The sequence below is a fragment of the Aotus nancymaae genome, unplaced genomic scaffold (genome assembly GCF_030222135.1).
Source record: "Aotus nancymaae isolate 86718 unplaced genomic scaffold, 86718_ANA_hifiasm-v0.15.2.pri h1tg000010l, whole genome shotgun sequence".
In the NCBI taxonomy this organism is placed as follows: Eukaryota; Metazoa; Chordata; class Mammalia; order Primates; family Aotidae; genus Aotus; species Aotus nancymaae.
In genome coordinates, this window is record NW_026988421.1 from 23,959,062 (window position 1) to 23,981,757 (window position 22,696).

General features: G+C 39.6%; 1 protein-coding gene across 5 annotated transcripts in view; it reads left to right on the plus strand.

Moving 5' to 3' along the window:
* Nucleotides 1-22,696, plus strand: part of SORCS1 (sortilin related VPS10 domain containing receptor 1) — a 591,753-nt gene that overhangs the window by 433,799 nt on the left and 135,258 nt on the right. For all 5 annotated transcript variants that reach the window (XM_012450170.3, XM_012450169.3, XM_012450171.3 and 2 more), the window contains exons 7-8: nt 14,975-15,093; nt 17,655-17,744. In XM_012450170.3, coding sequence (XP_012305593.2) covers nt 14,975-15,093; nt 17,655-17,744 — 209 coding nt within the window. The remainder of the gene's footprint in view (nt 1-14,974; nt 15,094-17,654; nt 17,745-22,696) is intronic.

The window sequence follows — 22,696 nt, forward strand, 5'->3', positions numbered from 1 at the left end:
TACTCCAGGCATGCTTTACCCCATCAGGCTAATTTTTGTATTTTTGGTAGAGATGGGGATTTTCCATGTTGGCCAAGATGGTCTCAAACTCCTGACCTCAAGTGATTCACTTGCCTCTGCCTCCCAAAGTGCTGGGATTACAGGGGTCAGCCAATCCTCCTGGCATTTTTCTTCTCATTTCTTAATTGAGACCCTCTCTTTTTTTCTCCATTCATCATCATTATTATTATTATTATTATTATTATTTAAAGATGGAGTCGTGCTCTTGTTGCCTAGGCTGGAATGCAATGGCTTGATCTCAGCTCACTGCAACCTCCGCCTACCAAGTTCAAACGATTCTCCTTCCTCAGCCTCCCTAATAGCTGGGATTACAGGTGCCTGCCACCATGCCCAGCTGATTTTTTGTATTTTTAGTAGAGACAGCATTTCTTTATGTTGGCCAGACTGCTCTGGAACTCCTGACCTCAGGCAATCCACCCTGCTTGGCCTCCCAAAGTACTGGCATTACAGGGGTGAGCCACTCACCCGGCCCCACTCATTATTGTTTACATATATGAGCCCATTGTTTTTATTCTAGGTTGTACACCTTGTACAGTATATACCAGATATACTCTAGAATAATATAATTTTTGTTTTGTTTTGTTTTGTATTTTGAGATAAAGTCTCACTCTGTTGCCCAGCCTGGAGTGTGGTGGTGCGATCTCAGCTCACTGCAAGCTCTGTCTCCCGGGTTCAAGCAATTCTCCTGCCTCAGCCTCCCCAGTAGCTAGGATTACAGATATCTCCCACCATGTCCGGCTAATTTTTGTATTTTTGGTAGAGATGGCGTTTCACTATGTTGGTCAAACTGATCTCAAACTCCTGACCTCAAGTGACCCACTCTCAAACTCCTGACCTCAAGTGACCCACCCACCTCGGCCTCCTAAAGTGCTGGGATTACAGGTGTGTGCCACCGCACCCGGCCATCATGTTTTTGACTTTGGAAAATAATTATTTTCTGATTTTAGTGTGTTGACATATTTTGTAGTCAAGGCACTGAGACATTTAACACACTTGCCAGTTGGGCTCTTCCCCATGGAATTTGTTGTGAATCCTTCCGTGGGTTTCTTATTCAAAATTTAGTCTTGATCTCATTTCAGATGTCCGTAGATTACATGTTACACTTAATTTCTGTTTCCATTGAAGTCCCTATATGTGAGGGGAGGTGAGCTCTGGAAAGCTTTCGTTTTTTTACAGGAGACAAAAAATTATATCTTTGTTTTTACAAACCTTGTAACTTATAAGATTACTTTCAATTATAAGGGTTAGAAATAAACTGGAGTAGTATTAACAATATAAGTGACTTTGTCACAATAGAAATCACAAATGTTTTATCATAATATAGTCATTATATCAGAAAATATTATTTATGCAAATTCTTTCCTCAAAATTATAGTAGTTATCAGACCTGCCAATAGATCTTATTATGTAATATATTAATTTTAAAAGTACCTATAAGGGTATTATATATTTATTTTTAATATTTTAATAACTTTAAATATAATTGAATTAGGGTGTTTTTTTTTTGTTCTGGTTAATTTATTTTATGCATTAAAAACAATCTGATAAATGGGTCCACAGGCTTTCTCAGGTTGCCGATAGGGTCCTTGGCACAGATTCTGAACCTTTGCCCCCCAAATGACAAGTGTCTGTGTAGGAATGTGTGCTTATTTATATAAACTAGTACTTTATCTTAGATCCTGTAGAAAGCTTTTGTTCTGTGAGAGTCTATGATTGGCACTGATGTTTCTTACCAAATATCCTCTAATATGTGGATATCTTATAGTTTACATCTGTGACAAGGATGTTATTCCTTCTTGTATTGCTTTTTGCCTTGGGAGGTGCAATAAAAAGAGTACGCTCAATTACAATCAATCATGGAGGATGTATTATTGGACATTTTTGAACATATTTATTGGATGTGACATTTATTATTGGCCTCTGAGTTCAAAGATGACAAATTGACAGGTCCTCATTCAGGAAGCAAATATTTTATTAAGTATTCATTTGTGTGTGTGTGTGGGTATATGTGTGCATGGTTGGAGCCCAGTACATTAAAACACCAAAAAGGAAACTTGTATTCTATTGATTTGCCTAACATAGGTGCATTTGTGTATATGTGTGTGTAATTCATATAGTTAAAGAGAAAATGTTGACCAAACTGTTGGATTGAAAGCTGTGTGAAAAGTTGTATCTTTTTTTTTTTGAGACGAAGTTTCACTCTTGTTGCCCAGGCTGGAGTGCGATGGCACGATCTCAGCTTACCCCAACCTCCGCCTCCTGGGTTCAAGTGATTCTCCTGCCTCAGCCTCCTGAGTAGCTGGAGTTACAGACATGTGCCACCACGCCTGGCTAGTTGTATCTTATTTAATCTCTGTTCTATGTCCAAAAGATAGCTCAGAGCCCAAAACATTTATTTTTATTTTATTTTTTTAGTAGTGATGAGGTCTCACCATGTTGCCCAGGCTGGTCTTAAACTCCTGGGCTCAAGTGATCTTCCTGCCTTGACCTCCCAAAGTGCTGGGATTATAGGCATGAGCCACCACCCCCAGATGAAATGTTTAACATTTGTTGAATTAATAAATATATTGGTGTGTCACTGTTTAGGTATACCTACTGAAAGAAGGATCTTTAACCACTGGGTCAGTGGAGTCCTGTAGCACTAACAGATGAGTGCAAGGGACTTAATAACTCTCTGAAATTGGGTGCCACGTTTTATGCATATTTGATTTTGGAGGAAAATAACAGCTTTTATCAAAATTTTTCACAAGACAATTACACATGGGTGTATAGTTGTGTATTATGGTCATCTGTTAGAGAACCTGCAATACCATCTTTGGCCATTATGCCGTCTTCCTTTTACTTCCAAAATAAAAGGCCCAACCTGTAACCTGAATGTTTCTGTACTGGTGGTGATTTGTGCCAGCAGGGACAGGGGACAGGGGAGACAATTACTGGTCTCAGTGTTTATTTGCATGAGTGAGTAACCTCATAACAACTTTCCCAAGGACTAATCTCATTCCCTGGGGAGCAACAAACCTTGGCCCTTTAACCATCTGTGAAAATGACTGCCCCAAAACTCTGTGAAATGAACCCCAAACTAGCATTTTAACAGGCTGAAATAAAATAAAAGAAACTCACAGCTTTATGTAACTATGCATCCCACTAATTCTGGTCTTGGGTGAGAACTGGAAATCTTGTTTTCTACTTCCTATCCTCCAGCTTTACAACCTAGTTTCCGTATTGAACAGTGAGTATGTCAAAATCTGCATAAGGTAAGCACTGCTGAAATGCTTTAGGGAGGTAATAGAGACTTCGGTTCTCAAAGTCTTCAGTATCTCAGCTACAGAGTATTTTGGAGTTTTCGTTGTGAAAGCAGATTTACTTTTATATCAACAAAAATAGCAGTGATAACAATGAAAAGGTAAGAAGTTATATATATACACACACACATATATATGTATATGTATATATAGATATATACACATATAATTTGTATATGTTATATCTGTATTTCTCTAGAAATTGTTTAGGCTTATACAGATGAATATGTATATGTACACAGACATGTATACTCACACAAATAAACTTGTTGAAAAATTGTGCCAAATTTAGTGTTTGTGAATATAAAAGCAAGTTAAAAATCTGTCCATATTAGCACATATAAATTTAGCAACTTCATGGTTAATTGATATATAGAGCCCCATTATAAAGTCAGCTATAATTTAGTAATTACTAAATTTAGTAATTTAATTTAGTAGTTACTAAATTATAGAGACCTTTATAGATATAGATATCTCTGGCTATTTCAAACAATGCAAATATATGCACATACAAACATATTATTTATTTGGCTAGTAAGCATTTAATCTTGTGTAAGCAACAAATGCTACTGAAAGAGAATTTCATGAGGGAAAATTCCTGGGTCAGAGAGTTTATACATTTCCAATTTTTGTAGACATTGTCAAATTGCCTCCTGAAATATTTACAACAGTGAATAGTCTCTCAGTATGAGAATGTCTGTGTTTGCAAGCCCTCAGCAACCCTGGACATTATCAAAGACTTCAAATATAACCCATCTGAGAGCAAATTTTAAGAAGGCATATCCTTATTGTTTTAGTCTGTATTTATTTAGGAGTAAGATTGAGAATTTTTCTTTTCTACCTTTGTTTCTTCTTCAGTGAACTTCAAAAAGTCAAATCTTTTGAATAGAGAAGATGAAAACTTTGGCATTGATATACACTTTCAAAAATATCAAATTGGTGCCCCCACTTCAGCCAAAGTCCCGACATTAGCCCAACAGTTGCCATTATTAGACCCTGCATTTCATAGTCTTCATGTATCTTCCTTTTTCAGCAAGTTATTAATAGCTTCCAAGATGGAGCTTGGAAGAGGTTAGAAGTTTCCATTTCTAGTCAGCTTCAGATTCTGATAGATCCTCACCACTTCCCAACATGCTGAGAAAATGCATACATTCTTACCTCTCTTCTATTCCCAAATAAAGAAGCATCAAGGTTTAGCTAGTACAGCCAGAATCTAGTACTTTGCTTTTTTTTTCTGGCAGTGTTATTCTGACCCCGTGTTTCATATTGCAAAAGGCTCTTGATTTCAATGACTAGTGATATCCACGTGGCCTCTGTGATTTAGTAGCCTGAAGACAACCCTAACAACCAACTAGAAAAGCATGAAATAAGATAACACAGGCCTCCTAGCACAGCATTGAAAAGCCTGATAGTGACAGTACGACAACAGGCTCAGCTGGGCAGCTTTCAGATTGGGTTCTTTGTAGCCATTATAGGCCACTTCCTCTGCTTCCCAGTTGCCCACCCACCTGCAAGAAGGTTTGTGCCCTTATCTTTCATGCTGAGGATGAGAGAACATAGGTGCACAAAAAGCTGCTCACTCACAGCCCTTAACTTTAGGACAAAGATCTAGGCGTCTATTTGGTCCTTGGGATCCCTCCGAATACCATAGTAGCAAGCCATACAACATGCAGATGTGGCAATCCCCAAGTGTTTAAAAATTTCTAATGTTTCTGATTCTTGCTTTTTTTAAAAAAGTAGCATCATAAAGACCTTGGCGTTTATTCATCTATTTTCTTCCTTTTTCCTCTAAATTCTCAAGCAACAGTGATGCTAGGATCATGCATTATATTCCTATTATTTATCTCCTGTGAGCACACTAGGTACTTTTCAGCTGCCCTACTTATAACAACCCTTGGAGGTAGACACTACGCTTATTTTCCTCATGTTAATGATGGGGAAATGGGGCTTACAAAGATTAAGTGTTTTTTTCCATTGTTTCAGAGTTAGGATTTAAAGCCAGGTCTGTTTCACTCTGGACCTGTTATTCATTCATTCAAAAAATATTGTTGGGCATCTACGCCACATCAGACGCTCTTCTAGGCATGGATGAGGGATGATTCAGAATTGAACTACAGGCTCTGCTCTGCTCTGCTCTTTCCAGTTAGGGAAAATGTTATAAAAAATGCACAATGCACTTGCATGAGAAGTGGATCTACAAATGTATGAGAAAAACAGAGTAGGGAGAATAGAGAGTGTTGAGAGAAAGAGAGCCATCAGGAAGAAGTCTCAGATAAGGTGGCATTTGGTACTTAAGCCAAGTCTATATGGAAGTATGGGAGAGAGCTGTGTGTCTGTCTGGTGGAAGAGCATTCCAGACAGATGGAAGAGTACATGCAGAGGCTATGGGATATGAGCATGCTTGGCATGGCTGAGGCATAACAGAAGGCCAGGTGGCTGGATTAGAGGGAGGGGCAGGCAGATGTGTCATTTGTCTTTATTCCACTATCTGAGATGAGGACTTTTGCATACTGTTCTTTGTTGAGCACCTCCTATGTTTCAAGTATGATACCTGGTATGGAGGGTGATAAAAATAATTAAGAAATTGTTCATTGAATGTAGCACATGTCTTAGAGGCAGTGTCTCTCTGTTCTGAAATTAATCTTATAGAATGTAGACACATCTAAGTAAATTTGCACACCCTCTTCCCTCACTATTCCTTCAAAAAATAAAAATAAAACACTTGGAGAAGAAACTGGAAACTGTATGCTTTCTCCTCCATGAGCTAAATGGTTTCATTTCTTTCTCTGCCCTTTCCACTTTCTTTCCTGTTTTATTTTTTCTTTTTATCCTTCTCTATCTGTCTCTGTCTCTCTTTAACTCTCCCACTGCTCCCTACTGTCTTTGTAAACTTAACTTGCAAAGTTATGTGATATGCTTCTCAGTTCTCCATGATTGAGTGTGACGTTGTGGATAATTTTCTGTCTTTACCCAACTAAACTAGGTGTTAGTGTGGGTTTCTAGGAGGACTTTCTCGCAAAACACACAGCCTGTGTTCCCCAAACATATCTCACATTCTCTCATGCCTCTGTGCTCCTGCCCAGTGCTCCTTCTTTCTGGAATAATGAGTTATCCTCGTCACCATTCCAGGCAGCCTGTAGGCTTTCCTTAGCTTTTCCATAATGTCCCCATCCCTGACAAAAGTAATTCCCTCTATAACATAGACTGAATAGTAAACTAGTCTCTGTCCTCAAGAAAACTATATAGGCCATGGGGGAATAACAAGTCCACAGCTCTGTGTGATGCAAAGTAAAATAAATTCAGTGTCACAAGAAAAGTTTCCAGCACAGAGTAAAACATCTGTGCAGAGGTATGAGGGTTGGCTGTGTCTCTCACCAGCAGCCCATAGCACTTCCACTTCTCCTAGAATACACTCACCCTGCTTCATTGTAATTGGACAGTGACCTTTCTGTATTTATATTATTAGGTTGGTGCAAAAGTAATTACAGTTTTTGGCAATTACCACAGTTACTTTTTGGACCCACGTAGTAATATGCTTTTGTTTTCTCTGCCATGTTCCCAGTTTTTAGTTTCATGCTTGGCAAAATTTTATTATCCCAGAATTTTCCCTGTAGTAGTCATGGCCTCCTGAATGCCAAAAGGCCAACAATAAAATACGAAATTTAGTCAGTTACACTGGTCCCAAATCAAGAAATGTCATAGCAGAAAGCAGTGCTAAGTCACAAACTCATCATGCCGAGCTAGAACATTTCATGTAAGTGTATAATTTTCACAGAAGTGTCTTGTCCTCTGTGTAGACTTTCTGAAGCCAAGACTAGACTCTCACTTTTGGCATTCTCAATTTCTAGCTGGTACATGTGGCAGAGGGCACTAGAATCCTGATAGGAATTAAGTGTATATGAACAGCAGTCCATTGACACGTGTACATGTTTGTGTGTATGTGTATGTGTTGAGAACATTTAATATAAAACTTTCAAAACAACAGAGCAATAGAAAGAACAAAAGGATAAGTTATGTGTGCTTGTATGGGCTTCAAAATCTGTTCTGCTTTTAAACAAATTGCTTAAATTGTTGATTTAAACACAATGGGAATAGGTGAGTTTTAAAGTGCTTATGCTTGCCTGCCTAGTTTCTAGCTTTGCTTAAACTTCTACAATATTAGGGCAAATTAAAGTATTTCGTGCTAAATAAATACTTGTTGAATGACAGAATGGAAGGATTGAATCCCAGAGATCTGTCATATATTTTTTTGCTCTGTTGGTCAGGCTGTTCTCGAACTCCTGACCTCAAGTGATCCACCCACCTTGGCCTCCCAAAATGTAGGGATTACAAGCGTAAACCACTGCACCCGGCCTGATTTTTTAACAAAGTTTAAGAGAGAAAAAGCATGTGATCCACTTAGCACAGTTCCTGACCCTGAGGAAAGGTTGCTCTGGTTATTTTGGAGGTTAATGCTGCTGCTGCTGTTATCAGTGAAGACATTCTGGCGAAAGAAAGGTTTGTCTGAGCCCCAGGAAAAACTCCACAGAAGAAGGTCCAGGAAGTATTTGGACTGAGTAACAGGAAAGGAAAAGGCAACTCAAATCAGCAGAACTCTCTGAATGAACATAGGGTGTCAGCCAGGAATAAGCACGCTATTTAGAAATAGCAGAAGCCCTCAAGACAGGGACTTGCCAGCAACATCACAGAGCTTTGTTCTGTTTTGACAGCAGTGGGAAGGAAACAGGTTTCAGTGGATAATTTATGGTAAAGATCTGTTGGATCTTAAAGTCACAGTCTGATTTTTAACATCCTTTTTGTTTCTACAACTCTAATAACTCTCATTATGTAAGGAAATAATCTAAAACCAAGCATGGTAAATGACCTTCTCAGAGTCACCTGCCATGTTGGAGATGGAGCTAGGACCTAGAACATCACTCCAACAGGAAGATGGAATGCCCGCTGACTGGCCCTGTGTGTTGGGTGCAAAGACGACTTCCACATTCTCCTTGTGGACCTACTTATTTTGCAGTGCTGTCTGCTGACCACTACCACACCCTGTGCTGCCTATGCAGAATATTTGTATTTGTATTAATTATTGTACAAGGAGAATATTTTTTCATGGTGTTTTTAAAAACTTACTTTTAAACAAAATCTTTAACCCAAACAAAAATTGAATATAAAAAGAAAGAAGTGGCCAGGTGTGGTGGCTCATGCCTGTAATCCCAGCACTTTGGGAGGCTGGGGTGGGTGGATTACCTGAGGTCAGGAGTTCGAGAGCAACCTGGCCAACATGATGAAACCCCATCTCTACTAAAAATACAAAAATTAGCCAGGTGTGGTGGCACGCTCCTGTAATGCCAGCTACTCAGGAGGCTGAGGCAGGAGAATCGCTTGAACCTGGGAGGCGGAGGTTGCAGTGAGCCGAGATCACTGCCACTGTACTCCAGCCTGGGTGACCCAATGAGACTTTGCCTAAAATATAAAGAGGGAAGAAAGGAAGGGAGGGAGGGAGCCGCTGCTGCTTCGGGTAGAAATGTCCTTAGTACTTTATAGATGGTTAGCTTGACACACAGTGAGCAGTATTGGTGATTAAAGAGAGAGAACTTAAATACCAGCTATAGCTACCATTATGTGAGCACAGCCTAACCAGGCACTTGACTCAATACATTTCAGGACTAATGTCATCAAATGTCATAACTTCTGGCAAGATGGATATTGTTTATTCCCATTTTCTAGATCAGAGTTTGGAGACATGGAGTGATTTACTTTGGTTTACCAAGCTAGCAGGCCTTGAGCCTGCATTTAAACCTCTGATCCTCTGTTCAAAGCTTAGCTTTTTAAAAGAGCTTCCACTCCCTAGATCAGCACAGGATTTGGGTGGTTGGGGATTGCATTACTCTAAGCAGCAGCTGTTGCAGAGAGTGAAGATGCTTGAAAAGAACAGCACAGTGTCCTAATTACCTATGGCAAGGAAAACATCTGTGTAGGAGAAGTAATGAAATTAATTCTAATGTCTAGCAGTTGCATGCATTAATTGACATTAATTAATGCCAAATTACAAGATACTTCCTATGGAATCACATCATACACTCACCAGAATTGAATATGGAAAGAGTTCATCATACTTAATGCTATTACAGCAAGCCCCAAGGGGAATAAGAGTGATTGGTCCCTCATTATGAAGTACAGCCAATTTCTTTCTGTTTCTATTGGGGGGAGAAAGGGAACAAACCAGGAACACTATACCAGGGGCAGACTGTTCAGAATGGATCATTTCCTCTTCAGCTTGCAAATTTCACTTTGAGCCACTCTGAGCAAAATGTGGTTTGAAGACCTCTTCCCAGGCTTTTCTCGTGTCACCTACTTTTATACTTGGTAATTCTCAGACCAAAGATAGGCTTATTGCACAGCTCAACAGCAATATGCAGCATGGGAAGTAGCAAAAGAACAAGCAGAGAAATTAGAGAATGTTGATCTCACAAGCCCACCGTGACTACCTCCTCCCCTACTTGCCCAGCTGTGAGGGGCTGGACTAGGGATTTGTTATTACAGATTGTCCAGCTCTTTCACATTAGTGCCTTTCCGCTGTTGTTGACATCTCATATGTATCTTTTATTCATTTTTCCTGTGCAAACATATATTTATAGATATCTATATATACAACTTGCAGAAAAACTTGGGTCCATAATACACATATTTCGGTAACCTACTTTTTAAAAACTTTTATTTTGGAATAATTTTACACACACAGAAAAGTTACCCAAGATAGTACAGAATACATGTACTCTATACCCAGCTTCCTCTAATGTTAACATTTTGTGTAACCATGGCATATTTTTCAAAGCTAGGAAATTAACATTGGTGTAATATTACTAATTGGTAACCTACTTCTATAATATAAAATATATTAAGCATTTCCTCACAAAAGCAGGATCTTAATAGCAAACTCTAAATGTTCCATAGTTTATTAAGTTCTTTTTCTATTGTTGGCCATTTCATTTTTTCCAAAATTTTTTTATTATAAATAACACTGATAAATATCCAAGTTTTTAAATTTTAACATTAAAATATTTGCATTGATCTTAGATTTTTTCCTTAGAATTCTCAGAAATAAATTCTAGGTCAAAGGATATCATTTTTTTTTTTTTTTGAGATGGGGTTTTGCTCTTGTTGCCAGGCTGGAGTGCAGTGCTGCAATCCCAGCTCACTGAAACCTCTTGAGTTCAAGTGATTCTCCTGCCTCAGCCTCCCAAGTAGCTGGGATTAGTGGCACATGCCACCATGCCTGGCTAATTTTGTGTTTTTATTAGAGATGGGGTTTCACTATGTTGGTCAGACTGGTCCTGCATTTTTAAGTATCTTGATTCATTTTGGCAAATTACCACACAAAAATATTAAGGTGGTCTTGTTTTGTATCTAGGGGTATCTGCTTGATTCTTAGATAGAAGCCAAAATATACTTAACAAAAGTTAACCCTAAACTCACTGGGATTTTTCATGCAATATAGTATAGCAGAAATAAACCAAAGTTGGAGTCAGGCTAACCCTGTTGCAACCACATACTGCCTTTCTACAAATCACTATTTATTTTAGCTTCGTTCTCTTTATCTACAAAATCAGTTGGTATACTCTGTAGTGTTGTGAAGATTAAATGTACTAGATCTATATGAACATGCTTCAGACTGCCCAGCTCACAGATGCTCAACAAATGTTAGATTCTATCTTCATTTTCTCCTTAAATCCCTTAGATTAATAATTTCCGTATAGATGAGTTAGAAACATGAAAAGGGTGTGTTAATATTTTCCATCTTATGTTTGTACAGGGACCTTTGAAGAGGAGATTTAGGTCTTAAGGAAAAGAAAAGAGCCATCAGACACTAATACAAATAAAATAAGAAATGTGTATGCCTCAAGTCCTCGTTAGGTGTTGGTCTTAGAAATTCTAGTTGGAAATTGTATTTGTAATTTGAAGCTCAAGACCTCCTAATCAAATTCCCAGTGTGTTTAACCCTTGTTTTTGTTCATTATCTCACATAACAAGAAGCACAGAGGTTGGGCAGCTTTAGGTTCAGTACCATCAACAGCTCAATGTTGTCATTAGGGAATGGGTACTTTCCATCTGGTTGTCATACTCATTATATAAGCTTGACTGTAAGATTGGCTTCTTTGGGTAACCAGAAGCCTAAAGCCATTCACATTAAGATACAGTGTTTACAGAGGAAGGAGACCTTCTGCTCTATCTTCTGATATCTCTCAGATGCCTCTTAAAAGCTCTCCCCTCACTTCTCATGTACCAGTATTGGGTTTAAATGCTCTCTTCTAAAACAACTAATGTTAAATAGAGAAGGAAGGCTTGAGTGGGTTTAGACCGACAATATCCATCTTTGTATATGGGAACTTCTGAGTCACATGGAGAAAAGATGATCTGACAGATCCAGAATTGCCTTTTCAGCAATAAGGCAGAGAAGAATGGGTGTTCAGCAGCTTGCCAAGAGTACCTGAGTCAGAAATGTAACTGGAATATTTAAATTTGGCTTAACTAATCTTTCTAAGGACTAGTGTATTCCCAAAACATCATTATAAAAGGTAGCAAAACAGAAAACAGAAATATTATTCTTAATCATAACAACATTTGTATGAGTTTCAGTTTCAAAACATTTAGTATATATGTTATTTTAATTCTTACAGCTAAAGTACAAGATAGTTGATATTGACATTCTCCTTTAATAGACGAAGGAGGCAGCTAAACTGGCCCAACTGTCCCATAGAACATGATGTTTATACTTTCTTTTGAATAAACACAGAAATTGATCCTCCCAGTCTTAAAACTTGAGAAAGTTACATTTGTTTTATCCAAGTTCTTATCTGAGTTCTTTTCTCAGGAAACCAACTATCAGGCCTCCCAGATAGCATCGAGGAACTGAAGCTTACCAGATCATTGCATCTAGACAGTGAGACACTAGACCTCTCACCCATTCTGATTGCCTAACTGACAGCTTGCTTCCTGCTGACCAGCTCTTCTTCCTTACACCTCTCTAATTCTTATTTTCCCACACATGGCTACATTTCTTCCCTGCTACATAAACTCCTAATTTTAATTGGTCAGGGATATGGATTTGAGACTGATCTCCCATTTCCTCAGCTATGGCACCTGATTAAAGTCTTCTTCCTTAGCAATACCTGTTGTCTCAGTGATTGGCTTTTTGTATGATGAGCAGAGGAACCAAGACAGAACCCCTGGTATTGCAATAACAGCAAGACTCAGGAAGATGAAAGGATTTCCTATGAACTACACAGCTAATAAATAACCGTATCAGAATTCAAGCCTAGTTCTTATTGTCACAAATCTCCATTGTTTCTGTGACCCCCAAGCTACATTTTGGAAAACAGAAGTCACTTAAAATCTGTAAAACTTTCTGGTGGAGTGTAAAATTGTGAGGTAAAGATTTTGTGTGCCAGTGGGAGGATTGTTCTGGAAAGGGATGAGTCCCAGAAACTGTCTTTAAGGAAAAAGATCCTGTGTTCTGCTCTAAAATGAAATTACAGGGATGCCTGAAAAAGGAGATGAGGAAGGAAGAACAAAGGACTTTTCTTTAATTTTGGAGGTGGTTTCACTAGGACTAGACAGGTTAAAGCACTTGAGAGCTATTCCCGTCTTTGGAAATGGCAGCCGGGTGAAGGAAGATGGTATGCAAGGGTCTCTACCATTATCTCCTGAGAGTTTATCAGCAACCATTGGTCATTGGTCAGAGGGAGCAAGAGTGCATGCCACCCCCTAGTGGCACTCTTTGCAGAATACAGGTGCACACAAGTTCCTTAAGTAAAGGTGGTCCTGGACAATTCTGCCTTCCTGGTATTCTTAAGAGAAGTCTTTAGTGAATCCTTGTATCTAGCTTAGCTATCCCGACATACTATTGCCCACTTCCATTTCCTGTAAATAATCTATTACATTTTCATTTGTAAAAGTGGATTTCTGCATAAATCTCTGATATCTGAAAAATCAAACCCACCTACTCATTAAGCATCAGAAACAAGTAAAATAACTTTTTTATACTCAAAAGGATATATTTCAATAAGTGGCACGTTCCAACAAATATTCATTTATTGCCTGCTATGTGCCAGGAACAGTGTTAGGATCTGGAGTTCACGACAGTGAGTAACAGCAACAACAAGAAAGGCATTTGTCTCAATGGAGATTACATTGTAATGGGAGCAGGGCTCAGCAAGAAAGAAATAATGAACAAGGTAGTTTTGTATTGTGATAAATTCCATAGAGAGAACTAATAGGATGGTATGTGATAAAGAATAATCATGGAAGATCCTCTGATGTAACAGTGAGGTAGCTGAAATCTAGAACCTGCTTTGGGAACAGCCTGGGGAGAAGCATTTTAGGCGGAGGGAATACAAATGAAGAGTCTTTAAAGTGGTAGAAAGTTTGGCCAACTTCCTGAACATAAAGTAGGGTGGATTAGAAGAATCACAGAGAGAGTAGAAAAGATTAGCATGGTGGGAAGTAGGGGAAGTTGGAGGGTTGGTGTGGTGGGTGGTGGAGAGTTTGAATTTATTCTAAATGCAATGAGTCAAAAAGAGTGTTTTTGTTTTGTTTTGTTTTTTGAGATGGAATCTTGCTCCGTTGCTCAGGCTGGAGTACAGTGGCTCGATCTCGACTCACTGCAACCTCCGTCTCCCAGGTTGAAGCGATTCTCCTCTCTCAGCCTTCCAAGTAGCTGGGACTACAGGCATGTGCCACTACTATGCCCAGCTACTTTTTGTATTTATAGTAGAGTTGGGGTTTCACCATGTTAGCCAGGATGGTCCCAATCTCCTGACCTCGTGACCTGCCCGCCTCGGCCTCCCAAAGTTCTGGGATTATGTGTGTGAGCCACTGTGCCTAGTCAAAAGGAGCTTTAAGTAAGGGAATAAGATAATCTGATTAGATAGAGGCCAGGATAGTATTGTCAAAACACAGGAATAGCCTCTCTGATAAAATACATTTCCAGCAATAGAGACCAAACTGATGTAAGAGTTGTCCTTTCTAATATTGTGTTTATCATCAGGTGAAATCCAGGGTCTCAGTTGACTCAACTGTAAAATTAAAGCAAAGTCTTGGCTCAAGGAACTCCTCCCAATTCTGTTTTACTTCTGATGAATTGTGGAAGAGAAACCCTTATCTTAACCTAGACTCTTATTACTTATAACAACATCATTTTATAATTAGATGATGAATGATCAGATGTATGTGTGTTTTCCTGTTTGTCAAAGATCAAAGTGCGAAGGTGAAACCTACTAATGTGAAACAATTGACTATGAAATCGCAAGTATTATTGCCAGTTTTTGAAAATATTTTCACTTGGGTTTGGGAGGGAAAAAAATAGTTAGCAAGAATGTAGTATTCCAGGATATCAAGACTCGATGGAAGCACCAGAAGACGACGTAGGTGGTATTGAGAGCAAGTAACTAATAAATATAATGGTAATATTTTAAATAACAATAACAGTGACAATAACGTATTTAACAAAGATTGTGAGGCTTGTTTAAAGAATTGGAAATGGTAAGGGAAATAACAAATGTCTATTCTGACTCAAAGATCTGACTGTCTGTCCCCCTCAACCCCGTATATATTTTTTTCAGATTCACATTATCTAACTTGCCGAATGCAGAACTGTACAGAGGCCAACAGAAATAAACCTTTTCCAGGCTACATTGACCCAGACTCTTTGATTGTTCAGGATGATTATGTGTTTGTTCAGGTATGAAAGATCCACTTCTGTTGAATGTCTCAAAAACATTTCTTTTCCTTGCCTCCGTCCCTACTGCAGTCCCTTTTGCCTGCTTTACACTCCATTAAGAGAGGAAGGGAGGGAGGGAAGGAGGGAGGGAGAGAGGGGAAAATCACTGTCTTTTCAACAAAAGGATAATTACTGAGTGTGGAATCTTCTATACTAGTAGAATAGTAAGTAGTTTCTTTGGGCTGTGTCCGGAGGATCTTATCAACATGGGGTCATGAAGGCACCGCATAGCGTAGTGAGATTGTCTCTAGGATGATGCGCAGTTCCATCTGTCCCCCACACCTGTATTCCAAAGAAGCTCCCAGTTATCAAAGGGACTGAACAACTATGTCAGCCTCTTTCTATGTCGGGAGGGGTCAGCCAATCAGCCCCTTCCCCAATACCCACCTTAAAAGTGGAGAAGCAGGAATGGGAAGGGAAGCTGTGGGGTGGCTGGAGATAGTGGGAGGCAGAGGCCAGGGGGAGAGTAATCAGCTTTTATGGTCATGCACCAACTGTGATTGGAATAAAGACACTTCAGAGCATATGTATTCAGCCAGGTTTTCACCCCGAGAGAGTGGGGAACAGTGTGAGAAACTGAAGTTTTCTGAGTTGTTAGTAGAGAAAAGAAGCAAATATGCTGCTTTTCAGCATTCAAGGCAAATTTAAGCCTGTTAGGGCAATGTGTTAGAAAATTCAGTTACTGCCTTCCATGTTAAAAATGACAAAGGGACAATTGCTAAATAGCTTATACATATATATAAATATTTAAAATTTCACTATAATTGAGACCCATTCTAGACAGTATTATATTCATTTGGACAAGAAATTGTGATTTAGAATATTTAATTACATGCTTTGAGGAAGCATTTGTTTAAATGCCCACTAGCCTGTGTACTTTTAAAATGTTTTACAAATGATCTCTCTCTCTCTCTCTCTCTCTCTCTCACACACACACACACACACACACACACACACTCCCCATTTCTTTATTCTTCAGGGAAATTAGTAATTAATACTCTGAAATTTTCAGCATCAAGTTGTCAAGTGACATTTGAATAGTTCCACGTATTGGTTCTGTCTATAATTCATTTCTGTATCAGTGCTGCTCCCAGGAACCTTTTCTGGTTTCTAGTAACAGTTTATGATCCACATCTATGACTTACAAATCAATTCTGCATTTAGAATTTCATAGAGCTCTACCCATGCCACCATGAACATCCTGTAACCCTTCATTAGACCTAACAGGTGATCTGGCCACATGATGGTGAAGATGATAACTTTCCAAGTCACATTCCTAATGTGATAAACATTCACATTTGTTGACATTCGGAGTATGCAAACTCCAGCTGCCATTCAAACTCCAGGCATTTATGAGGGTTGAGAGTGGCTGCGAAGGAGAGAGAGAGACGGGTGGTGGTGCCCTTGACACTGTGCCCTGCATGTTGTTCTTATGCTGGGCTGGAGATCACACCCCTTCCTGCCCTCTCTCACACCCACCAGGATTCATTGGGCTGCATGCTTTGGACAAGATTGGAGGACAGCTGGCTGTGGCGGCACCTGCTTGTAGTCTCAGCTACTGAGGAGGATCACTTGAGCCTGGGAGTTGAAGGGTGTAGTGAGCCATGATTATGCCACAGCACTCTAGCCCTGGGCAATAGACTGAGACTTGCGTCTAAAAAATTTTTTAATAGGCCTGATATGGTGGCTTACACCTGTAATCCCAGCACTTCGGGAGGCCAAGGCAGGTGGATCATCAGAGGTCAGGAGTTCAAGACCAACCTGGGCAACATGGTGAAACCCCCCTGTCTCTACTAAAAAAAAAAAAAAAAAATTAGTAGGGCATGGTGGCAGGGGCCTGTAATCTCCCCATATACTTTGGAGGCTGAGTCAGTAAAATAGCTTGAACCTGGGAGGCGGAGGTTGTGGTGAGCTGAGATGGCACCATTGCACTCCAGCCTGGGAAACAAAAGGGAAACTTCGTCTAAAAAATAATAATAACAATAATAATAAAATAGAAGAGACCTAGAGTGAATTTGTCTGATGTGCCAGCATTCCTGTCTGTGCCATATGCCCGTAATCATCAATGTAACACCATCACACTGGAAGTCAGTGCCCAGAGATGTGAGGCTCCAGATCTGCCACTGTTTGTCCTGGGCCATTTCCTTCTGATACAGCACAGGGATCTACTCGTAGGGTCATAGACTTGGATCCAGAGACCTGGGCTGGTGATGGCAATGAGCCAGTATACCCCAAGGTCAGTATCATTTGAAAAAAAAAAACTCAAAATGTGTTCTGGCATCTGAGCCACAGTGCAAATTTAAGAATTGTGTTTTTGTCCAGTCGGTTCAGTTTGGGCCTCTGAGTAGCTCACGTACTCTTTATAAGTTGTGTTTGAACTGAATGCCAATCTTTACACTTGTCTGCAATAGACATTAATGCCATTTGTTGTGTTGGAAGCTACTTTGTTCCATTCAGGTGGCTGCTCTGTGACGTGTGCCTGTTATAGTAGCTCCTCTCACAGTCTCGTTTTTATGATCCAGCTGACATCAGGAGGGCGGCCACATTACTACGTGTCCTACCGAAGGAACGCGTTTGCCCAGATGAAGCTTCCGAAATATGCTTTGCCCAAGGTATGGCCTGAATCCCTTTCTTCATTTCACTCTTGCCTCTTGTTCACAGAAGCCATTCTCCATCCCTTTCCCAAGGACTCTTTTAGCCTCTCATAGTCATTTCTTCTTTACATCTCTCATCTCTGTTTCACAAGTTCACTCTGCCCTGCTGTCTTTGGTCAGTCTTATTACCCTCCTCTTGTTCCCTCCCCCTTTCCCACCTCATTCCCTTCCCCCTGCCCTTGTAGTCTCAGCTACAACCTTCCCCTCCCCTCCCCTCCCCTCCTCTTCCTCTCATTGTTGCTATAGGAGCATTCTTATGAATTAATAATTGATTTGCTTTTGCTTTTGCTTTTCAATAGTAAAGGTTTTCAAGCCGTATCTATTGGTTTTCTAACAAGACAGAAAATATTTTTTGGATGTGTTGTGTATCAGTGCAACAGCTGCAATCCATTTCTGTCCCGTTTTATTATCAGTTATTTACTGAGTGACGATGCCGTGACGTGGCACTAGCCTTTGCTTTCCCTCTAAGCCAATCACCTCCCTGTAAATTTATGAGCCTGGTTGTCTGTAGAGTTCTAAGGCACAGTTCATTTTTTAGACTTCCCCAAAGGCATATCCTTTGGAAAACAGTGGCAAACAAAAGTTAAACACCCTCCACTGCGGACGTCCCGGGCTGTCTTTCCGGAAGTGCTGAACTGCGTTAATATGGAGTGCCACCTAGTGGACGTCAAACTGATTCCGGAGCTCAGAGCTGTGCATTTGGCATCTTCCTGTCATCGTGATGTATTTAAACTGACTAGAAACTGTAAATGTATTGTGCCTTAATCCTAGAGCAAGGGAGATGTATGTGGCTATAAAAAAGGGACTCTGCAGGTTTAAATAGAGTTATAGTTCAACTTTGAAGCCTTTGGGTTGCACAAATAACACACATAACTTTTTTTTTTTAATTGAGTTTCCATTTCTCTTTCTCTTATATTTTCATCCATGACTTTGTAGTATGCTGTCTTGAACCAACACCAGATAGCTGCCTGGGAAGTCATATCCTAGACATAACACAAGGGCACAGCAGGCCTTCTCTCCTGGGAGAGGCAGTGGTAACAGATTGTTCTGGCTTCTCCAGGCTGAATTCTCTTTCTTACCACCCTTCCCTGATCCTAACATAGTGAAAGGTGGGCTGTAAGCCTCAGCCCATTAGAGGTAATAACACATATTGAGTTGCACTATTAACTCCAAAGAACGATAGCTGTGTTTGTAGTTATTATTTTCAGCTGCTGAGAGATTAATGACTGTGGTAATTATCTGGAACTGTATGTATGTCTGTGTCTGTATACATTTAAGTTCTTGTTGTTCTTGACTTGGCTGAAGTGTTTTTTTCCCCAATAAGACAAGAATTTACAACACTGAAGTTGTGCCTTAGATAAGAATTGGATAGCATCACTATGTAAAAGGAAAACTGAGTGCTGTTCAAATTGCCCTTGATAATCTCTTAGGAAGGTCTGTCAGAGAAATGAACATGTTAACTCAGTAAATACAACAGAGATGGGTTTTTTTTTTTCCTCTTCAGCACTGAAATAAATTGTTGTTTCTTTGATTGACTAATAAATGAAGTAGTTGGCTTGCAGGATTTGCACCTTAGGAAAAAAGAATTATGGCATGCTGTTGTCATTCACGAGGTATGTGGGAATGGAGACCGTTTCAGGAAACAGCCGATTTGAGGCACTCATCTCATGCGTACTCTTGGGAATAGACTATTTGTTTTTGAGATGGAGTTTCACTCTGTTGCCCAGGCTGGAGTGCAGTGGTGTAATCTTGGCTCACTGGGCGACCTCTGTTTCCCGGGTTCAAGCGATTCTCCTGCCTCAGCTTCCCAAGTAGCTAGGACTACAGGCGTGCACCACCACACCTGGATAACTTTTGTATTTTTAGTAGTGACAAGGTTTTACCATATTGGTGAGGCTGGTCTTGAACTCCTGACCTCGTAATCCACCCTCCTCAGCCTCCCAAAGTGCTGGGATTACAGGCATGAGCCACTGTGCCTGGCCGAGAATAAACCGTTTAAGTGGAATAAGTCTTGATCAAATCAAATGCTATTTGTTACATAATTGAGGCTAGAACTCAAGTCTGCTGACTCTCAAGGTAGTACTTTTATATTATATTTTCTTACCTTGAAGGTAAATTAATAGTGTTTGTTATTAAAACATAGCATCATCACCTGCCCCCCCTCAAAATTCCATATACTGTCAGGAACATTAAGAGAAAAATTTCTGGCTGGGCGTGGTGGCTCAGGCCTGTAATGCAAGCACTTTAGAGGCCAAGGCGGGCGAATCACCTGAGGTCAGGAGTTCAAGACCAACCTGACCAACATGGTGAAATCCCGTCTTTAAAAAAATTAATTAATTAATTAAAAATAAATGTAAAAAAGAAGAAGAAAATTCCATAGACTTAAGGTACCCTAGAAATCATAGTTTAAAATCACAGAAACATTTGTAGACTCATTGCTGGAGGTTTGGGAAACAAATACTTTGCATTGCTTGTTCATAGCCATCACACAAATCACTGCTGACGGTTGCCACCGGTGGCATCTAGCCAATATGGAAAGAAAACGTTTTACTTTGAACCTGAATTTACATCTGTGCTCTTCCTCCTGTTCTCCCAGAAGACCATGGTCCATTACTCAGTCTCATCTGGGTCTGAAGGTAGAATGCAGTGATTAATTTAGCTTGTTCCCAGAAAAAATGAGGGCTAGCACAGCAAATGAATGTATGATTTGGTCCAGATGGGTGTTTATTATTTAAGGCAACGACATTCTTTATTACAGTCCTGTTATACCCTCAAAAAAAGCCCCAGCTTGGGGCGGAGTGATCTGTGACAAAGTTGCATCTATTTCAAGGCCTTCTGTCAGAGTCAGGGCTGGTGCAACTGGAAATGAACAAAGCTTCAGGCCGACCAAAGGAGTCAAGACAAACCGGCAGGTTTATGCTCAGCTTTCTTTAATAACCCACTACCATTGTATCAGCTCTTGAAAGACCGTAGTCACCCTGAGCTGTGCTAAAACAATATTTAATAATATAGTAGTAAAGAATGACAGCGGGTGGGGAGATTTTAATATTGCCGTTGCCATTAAGAGCATGTGGCCCTCCAGACAGGGAAACTTAGTGGCAGTCTTCCTTCCTTTAACTTGCTTGGAACCCATTCTGAGCTACTCAAGTGAGATAAATGAGGGAATACATATGAAAGTGCTTTGAGCATTTTGGAGGACAGATACTCTATAAAGGCAAGGTAACATTATTATTACTATGGATCTAGTTGTCTCCATGGTGGAAGATCGATGTGGATCAGGATGCAGGTGATGTGAAAGCTGCTTGATTTGCAGCAGGAAACCCAGGTTAGGGACCCAGATATGTCGTTAACTTGCTTCGAAACCTTGGGCTGGTTTATCAGTTTCTCTTTTCCTCATTTTTTTTAAAATAAGGAGCTTAGATTCACAACAATATTTTCTCATATGTGTTACTTAGAATAAAATGTTCTTAGTACTCTTTTCTGAGAATTTGGTTCTGTGGTCAAATATGTCTGAAAAAAAGAAAGAAACTGCATTGTGTTTCTTGCCTAGAGAGTAGCAGCAGCTTGCTGGTATGTTGAAGGTTTAGAATGTCCAGTGAGCAAGGAAACTCTTTAATTCACCATTCATTACAATGTTTTACCAAAGGATTCCTTCTTCCTTTTCAAATCTGTTAAAATCCTAACAACATTGTTGTCCTACAGAGCGGACTTTAGAAAATGCTTCAATACAAAATCTGTAAGATTACGTCCTGCTCTGAAATCCTGTGATTCGGTTAAAGCATTCAACATAAAGTGCCACATTGGGAGAAAAAGCACATTTTTGCCCATAGAAACAGGATTTAGGGAAGGAGAAAACAGAAAGATGATACATACATATTTCAAACTGTTCAATTAAAATATTTAAGACCTAGTTCTTGGAACAAAAGTTTGTGATGTGGAGAAAAGAAAAAATAATAAAATAAATTATTTAAGACCAATATCATGTGAAAATGGCTGTTCAACATAATTATATGTAGCAAAGGAAGGATTGGAACTCAGCTCATATCTAGAGATGGACATTTTAATCTGTTATCATTGTGTGACTAGTTCTCTAAGTGACTGAGACCACAATATTTGATGCATCTGTGTTTTCCTTTCCAAGTCTACAAAATAGAAGTTTGAGAGAAGTGGCTTGTATAGGTGATACACTTCACTCTTCCAGCCTAGGATTATTTAATCAAATGTTTATTGTGAGAAACTCAGAGGTTCACCAATGCAGAAATTCACTGTAAACCACAGAAGTGGGAATTAGCTATGCAGAGGTCAGGTTATTATTGAAATATTTTAACTTGGCTTCAGGGATTATGATGCCTCTTACTGACAAGGAAGGGAGGATGAATTGGGTATAGTTGTATGATGCTTCTCAATGCCAAGGTAAAGAGTTAGGTCTTTTCCCTGTAGGATGGAGAGCCATGGGAGGATTGGTCTTCAATGCAGGAACAGCTCTATGGCCAATTTCCACAGACAAGTCTCTCCATTAGAAAGAAACCAAACACTTGGGTATAGCTTCTCCCAGTTCAAAGAATTTAAAATTTTAATTTAAACAACAACAACAAAAACACTTGGGTGAACCACTTCTTGTCACGTATATAGTTAGGACTTGAATATTTGCAGTAAACAGAAAGGCCAAATCAACCTGGCTTAATCACCAAAGGGGATGCAGGGGCTCATGTAACTGAGGATAGCTAACATATATAGAGCATATGCTAAGTACCAGGCACTATTAGAAGAGCTTAACACTTATTAACTAATTCCATCCTCAGCACTCCATGGGGGATTCTACTATCTGTTTTGCAGGTTGAAATTATGAGACACAGAGTTTCATTAACACAGCTAAGTTACAGAGCCAAGATTTGAACTCAAGTAGTTTT